The sequence below is a fragment of the Carcharhinus amblyrhynchos genome, chromosome 2 (genome assembly GCF_965287045.1).
Source record: "Carcharhinus amblyrhynchos chromosome 2, sCarAmb.v2.hapA, whole genome shotgun sequence".
Classification (NCBI taxonomy): Eukaryota; Metazoa; Chordata; class Chondrichthyes; order Carcharhiniformes; family Carcharhinidae; genus Carcharhinus; species Carcharhinus amblyrhynchos.
In genome coordinates, this window is record NC_137325.1 from 63,437,506 (window position 1) to 63,460,211 (window position 22,706).

Consider the following 22,706-nt stretch of genomic DNA (forward strand, 5'->3'; position numbering starts at 1 on the left):
GGAAGGCTATTGTTCCACTCCTTCTGCTGTTGTGATGTCCTTCCTCAATACATCAGCCAGAACTGCCAGCTGTTCTGCAAATAGAGATAAATACGCAAAGGCTCAGTATCACTTCCGTTAGTTTCCCTCATTACCATATTATATTCCACATTCTGCGGGGAAAACAATGGAAAAGATATTTCCCCAAAATGGAATTGTATAACACATTACTATTGCACAATATTGGTGTAATTTATTTTGTGCTGTAACTTCAGAAGATGCTTTACAATATCTTCAAATACTGATACAATGAGCACAATCTTACCATACAAAGCAGGTCTATTATGCTAGTCCCTCGTCAAAGGGTTTAATTGCTTTTGAGTGACTTTTGTTGGAACAAGTCAGAGTGCAGATCTTTGTGCTCAGGCTTAAAGTCGGTTTGTTACAGCGATCTCAGCATTTTTTCTGATTCCTCAATTCATATTTTACTTTGTTCTCTTATCCAACTGTTTTTATTTGCTTTTATATTCTAACATATTTTCAGAGTTGAACTAAAAAGCTCTCTGTAGCTCATCCTGCAATTCATTCCCAGGCTATTAAGCCAATCAGTTACTACATTATGTTTATATTAGCTTTACACTATGCAAACCTATCTCCAGTTTGGAGTTTTACTGGCTGATTACTTGGAAGGTTCAACATTATCAATCACTACCATAAATGGAGTTATTTACATAAATAATAATATGAATGGAAACTGAGAAAATTAGAGCAGGAGGAGGCCATTCAGCCCTTTTGAATTTTTTGTACCATTCATTATGATCCTGACTGTTCGCCCAACTAAATAACCTGATCACTTCATTCCCCAACCCCCATATCCTTTGATCCCTTTCGCCCCAAGAACGATATCTAACTCCTTTTTGAAAACATATTCGCCTCAGCTGCTTTCTGTGATGAATTCCACAGGCTTACCACTCTGGTGGGTGGCACGGCAGCACAGTGGTTAGCAGTGCTGCCCCACTGAACCAGAGACCAGGTTCAATTCCTAGCTTCGGTCACTGTCTGTGTGGAGTTTGCACGTTCTCCCTGTATCTGCGTGGGTTTCTTCCTGGTGCTCCAGTTTCCTCCTACAGTCCAAAGATGTGTAAATTAGATTGTTTAGCCATGCTAAATTATCCTTTAGTATCAGGGAGACTAGCACGGTAAATACATGGGATTATAGGGATAGTGCCTGGGTGGGATTGTTGCTGGTGCAGGCATGATGGGCTGAATGGTCTCCTTCTGCACGGTAGGGATTCTATGACTCTCTGGCTGAAAAATATTTTCTCATCTCAGTCCTAAAGGTTTCCCTCTTATCCTGGTTCTGAACTCCATTGTTGAGAACCACCATCCTGCATCTTTAGTCTGGTTAAAATTTTATAGTTTTCTATGAGAACCCCCATTCTTCAGAATTCCAGTGAATATAACTTAACTGGTTCAATCTCTCCTCATACATCAGTCCTGCCATCACAGGAATCAGTCTGGTAATCCTTTGCTGTACTCCCTCTATACAAGAACATCCTTCCACACTTAAAGCGACCAAAACTGCACACAATATCCAAAATGTGGTTCCAACAAGGCCCTGTATAATTGCAGTGAGACATCTCTGCTTCTGTACTCAAATCATCCAGAAGGCCAACAATACACTTTTCCTTCTTTACTGTCTGTTGCACCTGCATGCTTACCTTCAGTGACTGGTGTACAAAGACACCTAGATCTCATGGCATATTCCTCTCTCTCTATTTATAGACATCCAAGTAATAATCTACCTTCCTGTTTTTACTACCAAAGTGGATACCCTCACATTTATCTACATTATGCAACTGCCATGCATTTGTTCACTTATTCAAATTTGCCCAAAATGCACTGAAATATTTTTGCATCCTCCTCACAGCTCACCTTCCCATCCAGCTTTTTGCCATCTGCAAATTTGGAGAACCATTCCAGAACCACAACATTGTGGTTGACTCTTAAATGGCCTATCAAACCATAGAGTTCAAGGGTAAATAGGGCTGGACACAGTGACACCTGCATCTAACAAATAAAAAAATCGCATTGCCAGTTAAAAAGCTGCCAGAAAGATTTTTTTCCATCTTTAGTTTAATGGTACTATGACAAAACTGAATCATTCTTGACTGTGGCAGAATATTTATTGGAGCTTTTCGTTCTAGTTCAAAGCATTAAATTAGACAGAAATCTTGAGCCCAGACTCTCGGTGCGCTGCAACAGCGATGCACACTCAAAATCTAGAAGGTTCTGAAAAACGTGGTTCTTGATGGTGAGATGCAGTTTTGCAATTTTCAACCAGGCCCATTGGAGGAGTGATGTGGAACATACCCCAGAACGTTGGGAACCTTATTTTAATACTTTGGCATCTCATTAGCGAGCACTCACTCCAGATATTGAGCCCACACCAAATATTCAGCAGCTGCCGCTGTGACGTCACGCTGACGCCATTTACAACAGCCGTACACAGGGGGTTAACAGAGATGAGCGTTCAGGCAGCCATTTCTCCTCAACCTGTCCAATATTTAAGGGGCACCAGGAAGAACACCAGGGAGACACAGATATGTACAGCTCAGGGCCGAGGGTGGGGGTCAGTCTCACCATACAGGGGGAGAGGGGGGAGGAATGGGCGGGTCAAATGCCATGAGAAAATGGAGGCTCGATGCTGTTCACCCTGGTGTACAGGGGAAATAATGTGGGGAAGTGGCTGTTGTGTCAGAGGGGATATTGGGAGAAAGAGCAGATATTCACTCAGTGAGTGTGAATCACTTGGGTAGAAGTCACAGAGGTATGGAGGGATGAGGGTCAGGCTGTGGTAGGACTCCTTGTGGTGTTCTCACTCTTTCCGTGCATGTTCAGGAGAATCATGGAGCCTGTGGAGTAGGCCTTTTGCTAATCACAATTGACCAGCAGCAGAGACAAAGGCGTACTGCTGCCCAGGACCAGAGGCCTACAGCTGTCCAGAAAGCACAGGATTAACCTCACTTATAGTACCAGCCTAGACTCCTCCAGTGAAGGTGCTCATATTTTCAGCTGTCTGAGCCTCAGCGCTGGAGAAGGCTGTGTTTATTCCAAAGGACCACCTCTGCAACAAGCTGCACAAGCTGACACTCTTCGAACTGGAGGACATGCAATGCTTGTGGCCCTTAAAGTCAAAGCCACACTAAATATTTCACCAGTGGCTCCTTCCAGGGTGGAACAGGGACCTCTGTGGCATCTCCTAGACTGCCACTCAAAAATGTATCAGTGAGGTCACAGATGCTCTGTATGCAAGGGCAGAGATGTTTATAAACTTGAACCAGGATCAGGCGACCCAGGATGCCAGGGACATGGGCTTTACCCTCATAGCAGGGATGTCCCAGGTCAAGGCTCCATCGATGGATGCACCCATGTAGCTATTACATCACCATTGTGGCAGGCAGCACCATTTATGAACCACAAAAGATTCTAGTCCCTCAACAACCAACTCTTTGGTGACCACACAATGTGCTTCATGAGAGTGTGTGCCCGTTTCCCATGACAGTTATATCTTGGGTCACTCGCAATTACCAGCCATCATTAAGTGGCAACGGCAGCTGGAGGAATGGGACAAGGTGTACCCATTCAGAAAGTGGCTGATAAAACCGCCATGGAGGCCACAAACAACAGTGGAGACTCGATACAATGAGGCTTAGGCTTCAATGTGTGAGCTGATGGAGCAGGCTATTGGACTGCTGAAGATGTGGTTCCAGTGCCTGGATCAGTGCCTGGTCTACAATACAGCCCCCAGAGGGTCTCCTGCATTATTGTGTTGTGCTACACGCTCCATAATTTAGTGCTGGAGATGGGGGAACCACAGAGAACAGGATAGGCGAGCGCCGCATCGCCTCAGTAAAGACAATGTTGAGGAGGGAGGTGGACATGATAAAGCCAAGGAGGAGGAAGACAGGGCTATGGACAGGGACTGAAGGGACCACCAGCAAGAGAGGCCTTTATAACATCTTGTTTTAAGTGTCCCCCCCAGCCCCCTCAACCTCCACACATTCCACCCCCCCCCTCCAAAGTGACAGGTAAAACAAAGAATGTGGTGCCAGCGTCATCCAACTCATTTGCACATCTTCATGGGCCAGGGGCTGAAGCCATTGGCTGGACTCTGAAGGAGCGTAATGACATTAGATTTGCTGTGAGGACAAAGAGATGTTCCTCTCATCCTCAGCTATATGTCTGACTCCTACCTAACTGAGAGCTGAATATTCCCTGTCAATGAATGGGCACAGGCTGAGCTTCATAACCTGCTTCAGATGAGCAGCAGGTACTGTAGGTCACTTTGGGGTACGTGCTCAGCTCTTCAGTTTCATCTTTCACCCAAGGTGGGCAGGCTCTCGGCATTTCGACAGCCCCTTGACCTCTGGCGCAGAGGTGCAATGTTGTACGATTGAAATGCCGATGGTGGGGGGCTGGGGAGTGTCCCATGAATGGCAATGTGGGAAGGGTTTCTGGGGTTATGGCGGGCAGAGGGGGGTGGTTGAATTTCGCACTGCTAATAGCTAGGAAGCAATCAGCTACTGCAAAACTATCAAAGCAACATCGAATATTTTCTTTTCAGCTATCTAACCAGAGGCATCACACCCTTAAAAATAAGACAATTGACCTTTCCACTATAATAGTGGTTGTATGGCAATATTACAATAGGATAATTCCTGGGCTGGATTACATTCGTAACCTCTACCTCTTGATTGTAATGTACATAAAGCTACCGAATCAACTTTATAAAGTTTTAACAATTATATTTTTCTGGATTTATATTCAGACTACACGTTGTGATGCAATGCACTCTCCAAGTGATGACACAGGTGATATCTCTCCATCATCTATGGCGCTGGAGTATAACAGCATTCCAATGGAAGGCAACACACTTAAAATGGAGACAGGAGCTCCAAGCGGCAGCCTGAAGAGTGACAGTTTAATAGTTTTCTGTGATACTTTTCATCACTGTCAAGATGGATATACGTGCTGTCATATGCAAAGTGGACATTGGAGCTGCTGTCCACATCCTTCGGTAGGTTAAAACCTGTTTCACTGAAATGTAAATGTAGCCTTCAAAATTCACACAACCCCATGTCATCTTTCACAGTACGAAGGAGACACACACATGCACACACACACACGAGGTGTTTTCACATTGATATCACTACCCTAAGCGAGACCCGATGGGTAAAGGTAAGGCCAGCTCAAGGAACAAGGTATCACTTGCACCTTCTGCTAGAAATGTAAACCTGAAGATCACCGCCTCCGTGGAGATGGCTTCATAATTATGGTTTAAAAATAAGGAGGGCTTGTTGCAATTGTACAGGGTGGTGGTGAGGCCTCACCTGTAATACTGCATAAGGTTTTCATCCCCTTACCTTAAAAGGATATAGTAACTTTGGAGGCAGTCCAAAGGAAGCTAATTCCTGAGATAAGAGGGCAGTCCCATCAAGAGAGAGTAAATAGTCTGTATTCCTTGGAATTTAAAAGAGTGAGGAGTGGCCTTATTCAAACATTCAAGACCCTGATGAGCTTGACAAGGTAGATGGTAAGTTTTCTCATCAATTGGACAGTCTCAAACCAGGAGACATAGCTACAAGATAAAGGGCTAATCATTCATAACTTAAGGTGCATTGAAATTTCTTCTCTAAATCCCCTGCCCTAAAGGGTAGTGGAGGCTGGATCATTAGAAGTATTTCAAGTGGAGGTGAGTAAATATTTGATAAATCAAAGGATAGAGGGCTATGGGGAAATGGCACAGAAAAGGAGCTGATGTCTGCATTGATCAGCCATGATCAGATTAAATGGTGAGACAGACATGAAGGGACGAGTGGCCTAATCCTGCTTCTATCCCTTGTATTCCTGTGTTCTTGTGTGAAACTACACCATGCGAGAGAGGCTCCTAGGCTGAGACATTTTGGGAGCTAGCTACAGCCATGTAGCTGCTGAACAATTCTTATTACTAATTACCTTTTGGAGTTCACTAATGTCAGAGAACACATTTTTACATCTGGTGACAAGGATGAACTGTCATGACACTGCCTCTGGCCCAATAGCTGCGGGTGTCCTGTTTTAATGGAAGTCTGGGGAAAACATTCACACCAAAATACTTCACTTTGGGTGAATAGACCCATTTGAGATATTGAGATATTGCCAGTAATGCTGAATCAGAAAAGATGGGCAGTTACACAATGGGTGAGCAATGAAGGGTGACCCCTGAGTCAGAATCCATAAGATGGGTGTGCGAAATACAGAGCCATAGCTTGTAGACTCAGTGAGGTCTATGAGGCTCAGTACATTAAATCAGCTGAAAGGCAGATGCAGCAAACCAAAGTAAAGGAAAAATATTCCTACTGGAGAAAAGAGTTATGACTTTAGGGGGTTTTTTTAATATAGAAGACAAATTAACAAGTTTTAAAAACAACGGCCCCATCAGTCCTCAAGTGTGACAGGTCTTTGGGTGTGAGTGAAATAGACAAAAAATTAGCACATTAAAATCAAGAATAAAATATCCCTGAAAAACTGCTAGAAGAATAAAAACTCCAGAGTTTGCTGAAATTACCTTTTCTTTGAAAAAGGAGAAGTTTTAAAAATTCTAAAAAAAAGCCATCAGATTTGTGCCCAAATGCTGAAAGCTTGAGGAAATAAACAGAGAGAAAACCAACAGCTAGCTGAGTGACTAAAATGATGGTCTTATAGTGATAATACACTGAAAGAGGTAATATATTTAAACTGGCAACCACATGAAGAAACAATTGGCTATGGACAGAAAAATTGACAAGATCCCAGATAGAAGGCAACTGTCAAAAATAGGTCCAGAGGTAATGAAGACCTCAATGGAGAGGCAACAGAAGATCTCAGAAGATTCCATAAAGACCTCAAAGGCGAGGCAAAAGAAGTCTTGAAATAGGCAGCAATGAAAGACTGCAGAAGGAGGACAATGAAACCAAATGAAGGACAATGAGAGAATTGCAGACTGGTAACAAGTCAACACATGGTCAGGGAACTGTCCGGGACAGAACTCAATAAGCAGCAAGGCTGCATGGCACATCTCCATGCAAGACCATATTTGTAATTATAAATTAGTTAAAGCTACCAATATAAGTGTTTATGTTTGGACACCACTGCAATATTGGCTGTATGGCAATATCATGTAGGATCATTTCTGGGTTTTATCACATTCTTAAGCTGTAACTCTTGCTTCTGATGTAGATATGATGGCCTTAACCAACTCCATAACGTTTTAATAATGGTATTTTCCTGGATTTTTCTTTAGACAGTCTGTTGTTTCGGTGGCATGAGATGCTGTCCTCGAAGTGACTACACTGGTGATATCTCTCCATCATCTATGGCACTGGAGTATAACACCATTGCAGTGGAAAGCAAAACACTTGAAATGGAGACAGGAGCTCTGAACACCAGTGTCAGCATTGACAGATCTGTCATTTACTGCGATAGCATACATTACTGTCCAAATGGAAATACCTGCTGTAGATCACAGAGCGGAGTTTGGAGCTGCTGTCCACATCCTGGGGTATGTTACATACAGTTTTAATAAAATATAAATAATTAATTTACATTTATATTATCTTATGTTGTACGAAACCCCACAGTGGAAGGGAACTAACTATTCTCTGGCCATAGCCAGCAATAAGATTAAATTAAAAACAAAAGGCTGCAGAAATCTGAAACAGAAACAGAAAATGCTCTAAAAACTCAGCAGGTCTGGCAGCATCTATGGAGAGAGAAACAGAGTTTACGTTTCATTTCCGTATGACTGTACGAAGAAGAGTTATATGGACTGAAATCATTAACCCTTGCTTTTCTCTCCACAGATGCTGCCAGACCTGCTGAGCTTTTCCAGCATTCTCTGTTTATACAACAAAATAAAATTAGTAGTGTAAGCATGGCATTGCTGAGTATCACTGCCCATGGCAACCTCTCACTTGTTTACTGTGAGTCATATGTGCCGGCTCAAACAGCATGTGATTGTTATCCACACCCTACAGTTCTTTGGCAATAAGTTGAGAGGGGAAATGAAAGTGAAAGTAAGGTTGTCAAAGAGAGAATAGACAATGCTGTGGCAGCTGACTCAAAAGGGAACTCAAAAATCTTCTACTGGCACATAAATAGTAAATGGCTAATAAGAGTTGGAATGGGTCCTACTAGGGCCAAAGAGGATGATATATGGCAAGAAACACAGGGCAAGCTTAAAATTCGTAATAAGTACTTTGCATTGGTGCTTACTAAAGAATAGGATGCTAGCAAAATATTCATAGGAGCAGAAATGGTAGAAGTCATGGATAGAGTGAAAATTGATGGGTGGGATTATTGGAAAGGCCTAGGTTTGATCAGGGTATTCAAAAGGGAGTTGGATTGCTATCTGAAAAGAAAGAATGTGCAAGTTTGTGGGGATAAGGCAGTGGAATAGGACTAGATAGACTGCCCTTTCAGAGGGTCAGTGCAGACTTGATTGGTCAAATGATATTCTTCTGCATTGCAAACATTCTGTGATTCTATGATAATTTCCATAATGTTTTTACAAACAGCTATTATTGAGTAAAAGTGCAAGTTACCTGCCTTACTTGTAAAATAACTCTTTGGTCTTTATTTCCCGTTAGGCCGTTTGTTGTAAAGATGGTGTCCACTGCTGCCCTCATGGCAGCAAATGCGATCTTCAAAGGTTAAGGTGTACAATGGATAGTCATACTATCCCATGGCTTACCAAGATACCTGCACAGATTGAGTCAGAAGCTGTACTGAATAGTGCCAGTAATGAAGGTTCATTGGTTTATTGTGATGACACACATGTTTGTAAAGCTGGAAGCACATGCTGCAAGACCTGGCACAAAGGATGGGAATGTTGCCCATTCCCGAAAGTAAGTCCGTATTGATGGTGTGAACTGTGTATTTGTTAAAACACTGCTTGTTTATCTCAATCATTTGAATCTGAATTCATTCAATAGTGACATCATAAAACAGTTTAATTGAAAATTACAATTGCAATGCATAAAGGCCTCTTTACAATTCTGATTTATTCTGAATCAACCTGTCATGCTGCTAAATTCACCCATATGGGATTTGGCAACATGTCATGAATTCATTTATTTAGACGAGGCATGTGAGAAAGTCATATAAAAATAGGAAACTTGAAGACATCAATTTGAATATGAGCTTTGCTCAAAGGTAACGTAAAACTAAGACTGGATCACATGACCCTCTTCCCTTTTTATGATTTCATGCTGCTACCTCTTAAAGGCATTTTACGACATCCACCTTTCTTTTTAAAGATACTTTCCCTCCTCCCAAAGAAGTATAAATATTTTCAATATTTGATTCTCTTTAATTACCATATCATAAGTATATAGAACAGATGAATCTACGAACATCTAAAATATAGAGGTAATATGTTGGTAGGTCGAGATCTTGTAAAGACAACCTTGTCTGTTGGTGTCTTTAATTGCTCACAGTGATCTGTGAGGTTGTCATTCTTGGATGTTGTTCCTGGTTTCATCCAAGTGCTTGTCCTAGATGTGACAGGACTGCATAGTTGTTGAGGAGCTGGAATGGTTCTGATTTGTCCTTGGTTGCACCTCACTTTTTGCACCTCTCTGTGTAATAACTTCACATGATCTTGGTTCCAAACAAATCTCTGCCAACTTGGCTGGTTGGCACATAAACTGGCCCAACTGTAAACATGGATAATTCTGCATTATTATTGTGCACATCGGTTATCTTCTCCAGCAGCTTTAGAAATTGCTCTTTGGTTTGCGAGAGAGCAGAAAGAGTAAGAGTAGATAGATTGGTACACATATTCATCCAAACGTAAGCTCTATTGGTAATGGAATTGCTGCATTTAAAGATGTTGCTCTCAGTTGTGACATTGCAAAGTGTAGTCTTGCTAGGTACATTTACAGCATCTAACCTCATTCCAGTCTTGATTCAAACATAGAAAAAAAATCCAAACTCCAGACTTGAAATGAGAGAGACTGACTGTGATATTGAGGCAGCATTTCACCTAGTGTTGCAAAACTGGAGTCAATGGGAATCAGTGGGAAAACTATCCACTGACTGAAATCATACATAGTACAAAGGAAGATGGTCATCGTTGTTGGGGATCAATAAACTCACTTCCAGATTACTGTAGGAGTTCCTTGTGGCAGAGTCCTCAGCCCAATCATCCCAGCTGCTTCATGCTTCCTTCCATTATAAGGTCTAAAGTGGGGATGGTTGCTGATGATTGCATAATGTTCAGCACCATTTGCAATCCTTCAGATACAGGGTCATTCCATTTCCAAATGCAGCAAGACCTGGGCAATATCAAGACTTGACTGATGAGTGACAAGTAACATTCACGCCACACAAATGTCAGGCAGTGACCATCTCCAATAAGAGAGCATCTAACCATAGCACCTTGACATTCAATGGCATTACCATCACTGAATCTCACACAGTCAACATCCTGGCGCTTAGCATTCAACAGAAACTCAACTGGACTAGCCATATAAATACTGTGCTACAATATCAGATCAAAGATTAGATTACCTGAGTCAAGTAAGTCGCCTCTTGATGCCCCAAAAATTGTCCACCATCTACAAGGCATGAGATGGAATATTCCTCACTTGCCTGGATGAATGCAGCCCCAACAACACTCAAGAAGCTAGACACCATCCAGGACAAAGCATCATTCACAAACATTCACTCCTTCCACTATCAACACACAGTGGCAGCAATGCATACCATCTACAAAATGCGCTGCAGGTGACGCACAAAGGCTCTTTAGACAGTACCATCCAAACCCAAGCCAACTATCTCCTACAGGTGTCAAATTCAAATGATCTGGAGGACAAAACTCCTTCTTATGAAAGTAGTAGCAGGCCAGGTCAATATTATTTTACAAAAGATACGTCCATTGAATTTAATATATTTAATGAGATCCAGACATTCCAATTATAAGAACTTTGATAAGCTATGTATGTGCAATACAATAAAATGAAAGAAATATTTAAAGAAAGAACAGATGACAAATATAACATATTAACTATTAAGTTGATGTATCTGTGCTAGACACCTGACTTTGTTTTTCTGTCACCAACTTTGTGATGTTCTGTTCCGTGGATTGCATAGAAGCTACTTTTAGGATAGCATTCAAATATTTGTTGGTCAAATTAGAATGCAATTGGGATTTGTTAGTATTCATTATTGAAAAAAAGTTGCTTAAATAAATATGTTGTGCCAAAAAATAATAGTATTTTGGAGGTATACAATTTCATTTGAATGTAATTCACCCCAAATATCCATCAAACTTTTGGGTTTTCGACGTTGCAAACTTTTCCTTCAGTTTCATGTCACACTTATACTATGCACATTTGTAAATGCACTCTGCTCATAGAATCTCTGCAGTGCTTTGATGACAATTTGTGAGTGAAAGTAGGAATGGACAGAGGGAAGAAATTAAAGAGAATTAAGATTGTTCTTATTTTGAGGAGTTGAAATAGCCTTAACATCCTCTATTTTACTTCAGTTGGGACATATGACAGTACTGAAATAAATAGAATGGAAGAAATCAATCTATTGCACATTGATGAATGTTCACAGAATGTTGAGCATCAACCTTTCTTAACATGCCTAACATAGTTGTCTGGAGTTCTGCACGACAATGTTCAGATGAGACAGGGACGTTTTGGTAGATTACAGGAACCGTGGTGCATGAAAGTTGTAACGAATCTAGCCACAAAGAAAAGAAAAGCATACAAAAGGTTTAGGGAGATAGGTAACGTTAGGGATCTGTGGAGTATACGGCTTGTAGGAAGGAACATAAGAAGAAAATTAGGAGAGCCAGAAGGGGTCATGAGAAGGCCTTGGCGGGTAAGATTAAGGAAAACCCTAAGGCGTTCTACAAATATGTGAAGAGTAAAAGGATGAGATGTGAAGGAATAGGACCTATAAAATGTGACGGTGGGAAAGTTTGTATGGAACCGGTAGAAATAGTAGAGGTGCTCAATGAATACTTTATTTCGGTATTCACGGTGGAAAAGGATTTTGGTGGTTGTAGTGCAGGCTTGCGGTGGATTGAAAAGCTTGAGTATGTGGACATTAAGAAAGAGGATGTGTTGGAACTTTTGAATAGCATCAAGATAGATAAGTCGCCGGGACCAATGAGATGTACCCCAGGTTACTGTGGAAGGTGAGGGAAGAGATTGCAGAGCCTCTGGTGATGATCTTTGTGTCATCGATGGAGACAGGAGAACTCCTGGATGATTGGGGATGTGGTTCCTATATTCAAGAAAGGGAATAGAGATAGCCCAGGAAATTACCGACCGGTGAATCTAACCTCAGTGGTTGGTAAGTTGATGGAGAAGATCCTGAGAGACAGGGTTTATGAACATTTACAGAAGTATAGTATGATCAAAAGTAGTCAGCACGGCTTTGTCAAAGGCAGATCATGCCTTACGAGCCTAGTTAAGTTTTTTGAAGATGTGACTAAACACATTGACAAAGGAAGAGCGATAGATGTGGTTTATATGGACTTCAGCAAGGCATTTGATAAGGTCCCCCATGCAAGGCTTATTGAGAAAGTGAGGGGGCATGGGATCCAAGGGGACGTTGCTTTGTGGATCCAGAACTGGCTTGCCTGCAAAAGGCAGAGAACGGTTGTAGATGGGTCTTTTCCTGCATGGAGGTCAGTCACCAGTGAAGTGCCCCAAGGATCTGTTCTGCGACCCTTGCTGTTTGTGATCTTTATAAATGACCTGGATGAGGAAGTGGAGGGATGGGTTGGTAAGTTGGCTGATGACACGAAGGTCGGAAGTGTTGTGGGTAGTTTGGAAGGATGTCAGAAGTTGCAACATGACATAGATAGGATGCAAGACTGGGCGGAAAAGTGGCAGATGGATTTCAACCCGAATAAATGTGTGGTGATTCATTTTGGCAGGTCAAATGAGATGAAGGAATATAATATTATGGGTAAGACTCTTAACAGTGTGGAAGATCAGAAGGATCTTGTGGTCCGGGTTCATAGGACACTCAAATCGGCTTCGCAGGTAGAGGGTGTGGTTAAGAAGGTGTATGGTGTAGTGGCCTTCATCAATCGAGGAATTGAGTTTAGGAGTCGGGAGATAATGCTGCAGTTTATAAGATCCTGGTCAGATCCCACTTGGAGTACTGTGCTCAGTTCTGGTGGCCTCATTACAGGAAGGATGTGGAAGCTATTGAAAGGGCGCAGAGAAGATTTACAAGGTTGTTGCCTGGATTGGGTGGCATGCCTTATGGGGAGAGGTTGAGAGAGCTCAGTCCTTTTTCCTTGGAGAGGTGAAGGATGAGAGGTGACCTGATAGAGGTGTATAAGATGTTGAGAGGCATTGATCGGGTGGATTCTCAGAGGCTTTTTCCCAGGGCAGAAATGGTTGCCACAAGAGGACACGGGTTTAGGGTGCTGAGGAGTAGGTACAGAGGAGATGTCAGGGGTAAGTTTTTCATTCAGAGGGTGGTGGGTGCATGGAATCAGCTGCCATCGGTGGTGGTGGAGACGGATTCGATAGTCTTTTAAGGGACTTCTGGATGAGTACATGGGACTTAGTAGGATTGAGAGTTGTAGGTAGAGATATGATTGGCGCAACTTGTGGGCCAAAGGGCCTATTTGTGCTGTAATTTTTCTATGTTCTATATTCTGTGCTATATTTGCACCAATATATGCAGATTATGGGTATGTTCATGCTTCATTTTACCCACAACAGCAATGGAAATGCAGATTCACCCAGGCACGGTGTTCAATGTGAGCTTAAAAGAGATCCTGACCCATCAAATAGCTCAAAAGGAAATTATTAAACCTCACAGTCCCGTTAGGGAAGGAGTATGGTCCAAGTCGGGTATGGAGTGTAAGATGCTTGTGGGACTTCTGTGCCTGATATACTGACAAGTGGCAATATTTAACATCAATCTTCATGAAGAATTTGGCATCTACTTATCATGGATTTTGTTCTTCCAATGTGAATATCTTATAAGGACATTTTCAACCTGCGTTTAAATTGGGCGGCATGGTGGCACAGTGGTGGGCAGCGTGGTGGCACAGTGGTTAGCACTGCTGCCTCACAGCACCAGGGACCCATCTTTGATTTCCGGTTTGGGTCACTGTCTGTAGGGAGTTTACATATTCTCCCCGTGTCTGTGTGGGTTTCCTCTGGGTGCTCCGGTTTCCTCCCACAGTCCAAGGTGCAGGTTAGGTCGATTGGCCATGCTAAATTGGCCCTTGGTGTCAGGGGGACTAGCTTGGGTAAATAGGTGGTGTTATAGGGATAGAGCCTGGATGGGATTGTGGTCAGTCCAGACTAAATGGGCTGAACGGCCTCTTTCTGCATAGTAGGTATTCTATGAATATGATTTTATGAGTAACTATAGGGGCTGTTCTGTCAAAGGATCATTCAGGTCTGAAACATTAAAAGGGGCAGCATGTTGGCACAGTGGTTAGCACTGATGCCTCATAGCACCAGGGATTTGGATTCAATTCCAGTCTCGTGTCACTGTTTGTGTGGAGTTTATACATCCTCCCCATGTCTGCATGGGTTTCTTCCAGGTGCTCTGGTTTCCCCCACAGTCCAAAAGATGTGCAGGTTAGGTTGCTTGGCCATGGTAAATTGACCCTAGTGTCAGAGGGATAAACAGTGTAAATATAGAAGGTTACAGGAACAGGGCATGGATGGGATTGTGGTTGGTGCGGACTCGATGGGCAAAATGGCCTCCTTCTGCACTGTAAGGATCTATGATTCTATGAAATGCCATGGATTAAGGGGTACTCTCAATCATCTCTTCTAATGATTCTATCCTTCTTAGCCCTTCAGTTTGTCTTGTAAGTCAATGTGCCATTTGAATTGCTGATCAATTGATGGACCTGCATTCTCCTGAAAGTGTATTATTGCAGTTCCTTCAAATTTGCCAATTTTGTCAAAACATTTTTAATGTTTCAATATTAGATTGTGAACTGAGGTGATAAGAATCATTTCAGAGTTTGGTCTGCCCTGCAAAGTCTGATTAATTTATTGGATTGTAACTAGTACAAGGTCAAAGCATGCCAGTAAACATGCAATGACTGGACCATTAGTATCCATGATGTAGAACATGATGACACCCAGGAGAATTGCTTGTATTTGCATCCAGGACTAGGGAACATGTGCATGGAATTAACGAATGGTTGTATGCTGGAAATTTCACAGTTTTGCCATGGTCTTCCTTGTCTGTTTAGAATTCGTAGGGGCACTCTCTTGGCATTTGCCTCATGTCAATCTTGGCCAATAATGAATAGTTACAAATTTATTAGGGCAACTAATTTAAATCTTATTATACATTTTGGATGGTGAGATGGCATTTGTTTTTTGCATGAGATTGATGATGTGAAACATGTACACAATGCACATTTATCCATTGTGCACATCATTGTAATATTCTGGTTCATCAGTCACCTTATTTATATGTTACTAAAGGAACACCGGACGATTAATCTAATTGTTTGAAGGTACCAATCATATGCAGTCTGTCTGGATAAATACACAGCTCTTTGCAGCTGTATCAGCCTTTGTAATGCATTTCTAATGCATTTCTGCTGCAAATGGCCCATTCTCTCAGACGTCTCGCAAAACTGCTGAAAAACTGGATATTTCCTTTCATCCTGAAGGTCACATTTTCCGTGTCTTGCTAGGTTTGGGTCGTCTAGTAAGTGCAGTAATAATTAGGGTGACATTTAGGACATGTAGGGCCCGATTTTACCATTTTTATTCTAAGTGCTGAATCTGGGCATAATGCAGATCCAACTTAGAAATCTGCTTTCAGGCGCCTCATACGTTCTTAGCCTGAAAAAAAATCACGGGTCCCATTTGAGCTGTGGGTGGGGCTTAGTATGCTTGAAACGATCAGAGCTCTGAACTGCGCACGCCTAATTAGAAACAAAATTTGAAAAAGCTTGTTCATGTCAAATTGCTCCTGGGCCGCAGAAAGTGGAGAAAGCGGCCCGGGTGTGAAAAGCAAGAGCAAGGGTTCCCACAGACATTACTGTCCCCCTTATCCACACACCCCCCTCCGACTACTCAGACCAATAACCACCCCTGACCCCTCCTCCCCCCACCAATCGCCCGCAGGGTTGCAGTGGACCCCTTGCACCCCCTGTGCCCCCACCAGAGATCCATCCGACCCCTCCCCACCAGAGATCCATCTGCCCCCAGCCCCCTCAACCAGAGCGAATGGACCTCCACCCCACCACTCCCACCAGAGATACATCTTACCCACTTCCCTTTTCCTCTGCCCACCCTCTAGTGAGGCTAGACAACAAACTAGCCTCACTACCACTCCACAGAGAATGGTGTGGCCTTATTCACCCCACTCCCCCTCCCCCAGACAATGATCTGGCCTCACTCACTCACCTCACCGCCCCCCCCCCCCCCCCCCCCCCGAGGAATATTTGACCCACGTCCTCCTTCCTCTCCACCAGACAATGATCGGCACTCCCACCCCCAATCCCCCACCAGAGATACATCTCCTCCTCCTCCTCCTCCTACCCCTCCCCAACAAGTCAATGATCTGGCCTCACTCCCCTCCCACCCCCAACCAGAGAATGATCTGACCCGCCTCCCTCCTCCCTCTCACCACTGATCTGAGTCAGAGAGCCATTGGAAGCTCTGAACGTGCTCTTCAGCAGCTGGAGTGCCCGATTCAGGTTTTTATTTAGCCTTTGTAATGCATTACAACGCAGTTCCAGATTGGCAAATGTGGTGGTAAAGGGGAAAATGCTGATAAAGTTGGGTGGGCAGTTCATTAATTCAATTTAAACGCAGGCAAGTGCATTTAAATCACCATTGCGCCCATTTTGGGTGGGAAGTGGATCTCCGCCATTTCCGGGTATCAGTAAAGTGGCAATCTGCACGGATGTGGATCTGGATCACATTAATGGCCTCACAACCGACTTTATCACGTTTTTGCACCTGAAATCGAGCCCGTAATGTTCATTGATTTGCAAGTGTTGTTTGGTACTACTCATCCTTGATGCTTTGCTACTATACATTTTGGCTTTGTTTGGCTGGTCTTTCTTTAATGCTAGGCATTGGAGTGGATGGAACTACAAATTCAACAATTCTGCCTGCTCGCTCTGCATTTAAAAAAATTCACATTATGTACCCCTTTCTCAGTATCTGCATGGCAGTGGTCTATGGATTCTGCAAGCTGTTTGCCATTCATGTCATTTTGAAATGTATAAAGAAGTTTAATATGGTTATCAACCGTGTTCCAATGTAGCCCCTGGGGATCCTTTCATTCTTCTATTGTTAATCCTGACATGATAAGGAATTGGGTAAACACATCATAGGTTCATTTATTTGGACTCGATACATGGGAACAGTGCTACAGAGCTTGGCTCAAAGGCAAAAATGAAACTAAGACTGGATCACAGGACACTATTTGCTCTTACTTGATCTCCGTAATTGCCACATTACGTCACTAATCCCCTTAACCCAAACACCTTGGGACATTAAGGGGCAATTTAGCGTGACCAATTCACCTAACCTGCACATCTTTGGATATAACATATCAGATATAGCAGATGTAACAGACTTAACTGAATTAAGATACCTGTTAAAGAATCCATATATTTATAGACTTTAATCACTCAACTGTAATTTTGTCTGATTGGTATTTCTTGTATTTCTTTACCAGGCTCACTGCTGCTGGGACGGGCTACATTGCTGCCCCCGTTTCCACTACTGTGACATAAAAAGAAACGTGTGTAAACGTTTTTTTCCTGGAAACAACTGGATCCAGCTATCATCAGTCAAAAATACGGAAAAATCTGAAAAAATTTAAAGCCTTCAAGCACATGTAATGCTGCTGAGTTTATGTTCACAGAGAAGGCATGATTTTATTAGTTTTAGTATGACGCTATAAATGTTGAAACAAAATAGATTTTACTAACTTGCTGTTTCTTTTCTTCAATAATCAGAATAAAAAGCAAAATTATTCTTTACTTGGCAACTTCTAGAAACTTGCCACATGTATTCCTTTAATTGAATGCATCTGGGGGAATATGATCAGCTTGACACAAACTGATTTCCTTTTCTGATTTTCAGAGTTTTAGCAGCAAATGCATGTAGCTTATTAAATGCTCTTAAACAATCATCAAAAATATGGCAGGAGGAATTTTCTTCATTTGAAAATAGATTTTATATGTTCTGTCTCCTCTTATTAATTCTATATATAAATGATTATATTATAGAAATCACCAAAGTAAGAATAAAACCTTTCAAATAAATGACAGAATCAGGATGGAAGCCCAAAAACAAACCACCAAATTTCTATTAGTGCTTTTCTACACACGATCCATCTAATCTCATGTTTGCTTACTATATCCTTTAATGCTCTTCTCATTTTTATCCAACTTTTAAAGGAACCTGGACTGGTAAATTTCCTTTGAACTGATTCTGCGCTTTAGTTGTAACTTCACTGTTTGTGTCCTGGATATGCTGGCTGGATTCTGTGGCAGTGGTGAATTGATCATGATCTGTCAATGTTCCCTGTCATTAATGTATTGAAAGTGACCACAGCTTCAAGATCCCAGCTAGAAAGGGATTAGCATTGTTGCTGTCTGTCACTCATTGTTCCAACACAGGTTCCGCTGTGGTCCCCACACCCTGCTTGGTCCCCATACCCCACCCTTCCAGCAGAGTTGGGAAAGATCAAAATCGCTGAGAACTTCAACAGTCCCACTCCCATATTGCTATTTCAAATCCCATAAGAAGGTTCACTTTGTTTAAATGGGCACACCAGCATTTTTAACAACCAAGTGATTAACAAAATGAGGTCAACAACTTGTATTGCAAAACAAAATTGCAGAAGTATCAAATGTTGTGAAATAATTAATAGAGTTTTAAGAGCTAATTTTGTAATTAGTTTTTAAGTTTTTTCTTCTCTATGTGTTCTCTGTAAGTATTTTTAAAGATGTCACTTTTGTGCTTTGTGTTTCCAGTTTGGGTGGTGTGAAACTCTTTAAGAGGATTGGCTACTTTTATAGGCTTTGATTCTATTTCTGATTATCTTATATTTGTGGCCTTCCACCAGACAGTGAAAGCTATCAAACTTATTTGATCTTATCATAAACTCTTACACATTGCTATCAAATCACACCTTAATCTCCCCACCTTCTCAGTTCAATTGGAAAATCTTTCTCAAATCTTCTTTATATCAGTAACTTGATAATATGGAGTGTATTTGTGCTGCATTTTGATTCCTTTATAAAATGGTGCACCCAAAATGGCATCAGCTAAAGCCTAAAATCTTATTAAAATTCAACATTGCTTTCTTGCACTTGTGTTCTATGCCCTTGACTTCCTGGGTGGTTTTTTTGCACCTCATTTCACATAGTTGCACAATAGAAGGGAGCGTGAAGTTTGGTGAGAACGTTATACCATTTCCTGCCCACAAAACTGTTAACACATTTTCACCCAAAGCCATAGTGGAGAAGGCAGCACCTGATCAAATGTAGTTAAAAAATATTAAATATTGAAGTTCTGAATTAATTCTGCAATTTGCTACCCACAATGAGAATTCCAGCACAAAACTGACGTCCAGCATTGTTAGTCAGGTATTTTAAGGCATTTCTTAATTTTTTGTTTCATTACTACTGTTCACTACCAAATGGTTAAATTATAAGGAAATGGTACATGAAGCTCTTCAGAGGCTAGGCCTGTATACATTGGCAGTTGAAGATTGAGCGGCTACCTTGTTAAAACATACAAGGTCCTGAGGTGACTTAACAGGATGGATTGTGAAAGAATGTCTCCCTTTCTACTCTTGTGGGAAAAAACTAGAACTAGGGGATACAGTTTAAAAATAAGGGCCAGGATTTTTTACTCCTGGTTCTTTTCAGGTGGCCTTGGTGACGATTGGCCATGCTAAATTGACCCTCGATTAGCAGAGTAAATGAGGGTTATGGGAATAGGACCTGGGTGGGATTGTGGTCAGTACAGACTCAATGGGCTGAATGGCCTCCTTCTATACTGCAAGGATTCTATGGGCCCAGATTGCTCTTTATGTTGGTGGTAAGTTTCACCCTTTGTCAGTGACGTAATGGGAATCCCAATGTTCCACATCGGGAATGCCTTTGTAACAAATTTGAATATCATTTTCAGGCCTCAATATCTGATCAAAACCCACCTATTAGACCACTGTGGATTACATCTGCTCTTCCACCACATGCATCTGGTGTGTAGACCTGCCAGCGGAGCTCAGTTAAGTGCAGCGCTGAGACGGAAGAGGGCCAAGCCCAGGTAGTGCCCAGGCACTGCCCCCTACACTCTCCTGGCACTGCTCAGACAACCTGGCACTGTCAGGGGGCCATGCTGGGGGACAGTGACAGGGGACAGTGTCAGGGAATAGATTCCATGTGAACCTTTGTGTACAAGGGTGGTCTTTAAATCCTTTATCAAGGGGTGAGTAAGTGCCAGAACCAGAAGGGAGTAGCATAAAGACAGGGGAGGGGAGTCAGACAGTTGTGGAGGGATGCGGCTGGTGACAGACAGTCAGGGGTGGATAGGGTGGATGGGTGGGGAGTGCAGACAACGAGTGAAGAGAATCTGTACAGTAGTTAACGAGGGAAAGAGGTAGTTTTAATTCTTCTAACATTTTGAGAGTAACTATGGGTGTAAGATAATTGGGACCATTCTGATTTAAATTGCATTTTCAGATAGTTTCCATTGCAGAGCAATTGCTCATTGGAAGTTTGCATTTCCTGGTCAATTCCTGAGAATCTCTGGGGGTGCGAAAGATGCCAGCATCTTGGGGTACCCCCCCCATCCCCTGCCAGTTATATTGCTCTTGAGTGTAAAGGTTACACACCCTTACAAATTTGGCAAGACAGCACTATAATTCTTTGCTTCCATTTCCTAACAGGCATTTAGTTGTTCAGGAAAAAGAGGTAAGAAATCAGAGCTGGGAACATTTGGGGATGGGCCCTTGCAATTAGGAAGTGGGTGAGGAAGAAAGAGATTTGGACCTGGTGAGTGGGGTGGCTGGAGAGGAAGGCTATGGCTGCAGGGAGGGAGCAAGGAATTGAGGACAAGGGTAGTGTGGAGGGAGGCTATCATGCAAGAGGGAGATGGGAGATTGAAAGTCCCTAATGTTTCAGACAGAACATTGTAAAGGACATGTACATCATGAAGTTGGCAACTACTACCTCCTTTTTACTGCCAGGTTTCTCAAGACTTGGGAAAGACATGGCAATGTTACATTTAAATCAAGCTCCCAACTGAACTGTGCAAACCTTAACAGCAGGATGCTCACACAACACAAGTCCATAAAACATGCTGCTGCAAAAACAATGAGTGCTTAAGCAGCAAGTCAGGGACACATTTCCCATTTTAAAAAATTTAATCCCTCTCTTCTAGCCTCTCTTTCCTAATATTGAGAGATTAAGATTGAGCGCATCGAACTTCCATCCCCAAATCTTGCCAGCAAGATATTATTACCTGACCTATGAAATTTGTTATGAGATCCCAGTTGGTGAAAACCTGTCCCATTAAGATTCAAACAGTGCAAGATGTGCTCTTAGCTTGTATAAGAAAAGCCTTCATCCATGTATAAGACAAATCAGTTATTATTAGCGTACATTAGAATGAAGAATGATCTCAACTACACTTGAGCGGTCATTGAACCATGCAAAGACAGTTGATTGACAAGGGAGTCAAGTTTTAGTGGGGGAAGGGGGTTGGTGAAAGCCTTTCCCTTTCCAGGAAAGTGGAATAAACGCCATAGTCAGATCAGCCATGATCTTATTAAATGGTGGAGGAGGCTCGAGGGGCCTTAGCCTGCTCCCATTTCTTGTCAACCGCTTACTGGGCTGCGAGACATTTTGAGATGATGGAGACTGCATCAACAACTTCTGTCACCTTCACACATATATACCAGGCTTTCTAAATACCTAACATTGACATTTGTTTGTTTTTGACCCTGATTCCAGTATGCAACACTTTCTCAGATGCTTTCGAAAATGTGAGATTTTCTGCTATTATGAAGCCTCCCTGTGGCTACTATTAGAAACATAGAATCAGAGATTTCCTACAGTACTGAGGGAGGCCACTCAGCTCATTGAGTTTGCACCGACTTTCCGACAGAACATCCCACCCAGTCCACTCCACTGCCCTATCCCAGTAAACTTACATATTTACCCCGCTAATCTCCTACACCTGCACATTTGGGACACTAAAGGGCAAATTTTTCCATTCCGTTTGCTGCAGGAATTGGAGCAGATGAGGGGCAGACCATGGAAATGTCCATTGACCTCGAGCAGGAATTTCTAGTTTTGGGTCAAGCGCAGCTAAAAAATCCCAACCTGAAGGGCAAATTAGCGTGACAGATGCACCTAAACTGCACCTCTTCAGATTCCTTGCTATCTTATTTCAAGGGGTATCCTAATTGGCTGCAACTATTTGGCTAAAGATTTACGTGAGTAAAAATTAATACCCCTCTGCCACTAATCAGCTAATGGCACAGAGTATAAGAATTTGATTATTAATATTGCTGTGATATATTGCACTACCCAAATATTAGCATGTAGCTCAGTTAATGTGATAACGTAAATAAAGAACAAAGAACAGTGCAGCACAGGAACAGGCCCTTCGGCGCTCCAAGCCTGTGCCAATCACGTTGTC

The 22,706-nt window shown here is 42.3% G+C and overlaps 1 protein-coding gene across 1 annotated transcript in view; it reads left to right on the top strand.

The window, feature by feature from the left end:
• The window catches only part of grna.1 (granulin a, tandem duplicate 1), a 30,625-nt gene extending 11,262 nt beyond the window's left edge, over window positions 1-19,363 (top strand). The window contains exons 3-6 of the mRNA XM_080206699.1: window positions 4,811-5,059; window positions 7,304-7,561; window positions 8,649-8,906; window positions 17,722-19,363. Of these exons, the coding sequence (XP_080062825.1) occupies window positions 4,811-5,059; window positions 7,304-7,561; window positions 8,649-8,906; window positions 17,722-17,868 (912 nt within the window). The 3' untranslated portion in view covers window positions 17,869-19,363. The remainder of the gene's footprint in view (window positions 1-4,810; window positions 5,060-7,303; window positions 7,562-8,648; window positions 8,907-17,721) is intronic.
• The last annotated feature ends 3,343 nt before the right edge of the window (window positions 19,364-22,706 follow it).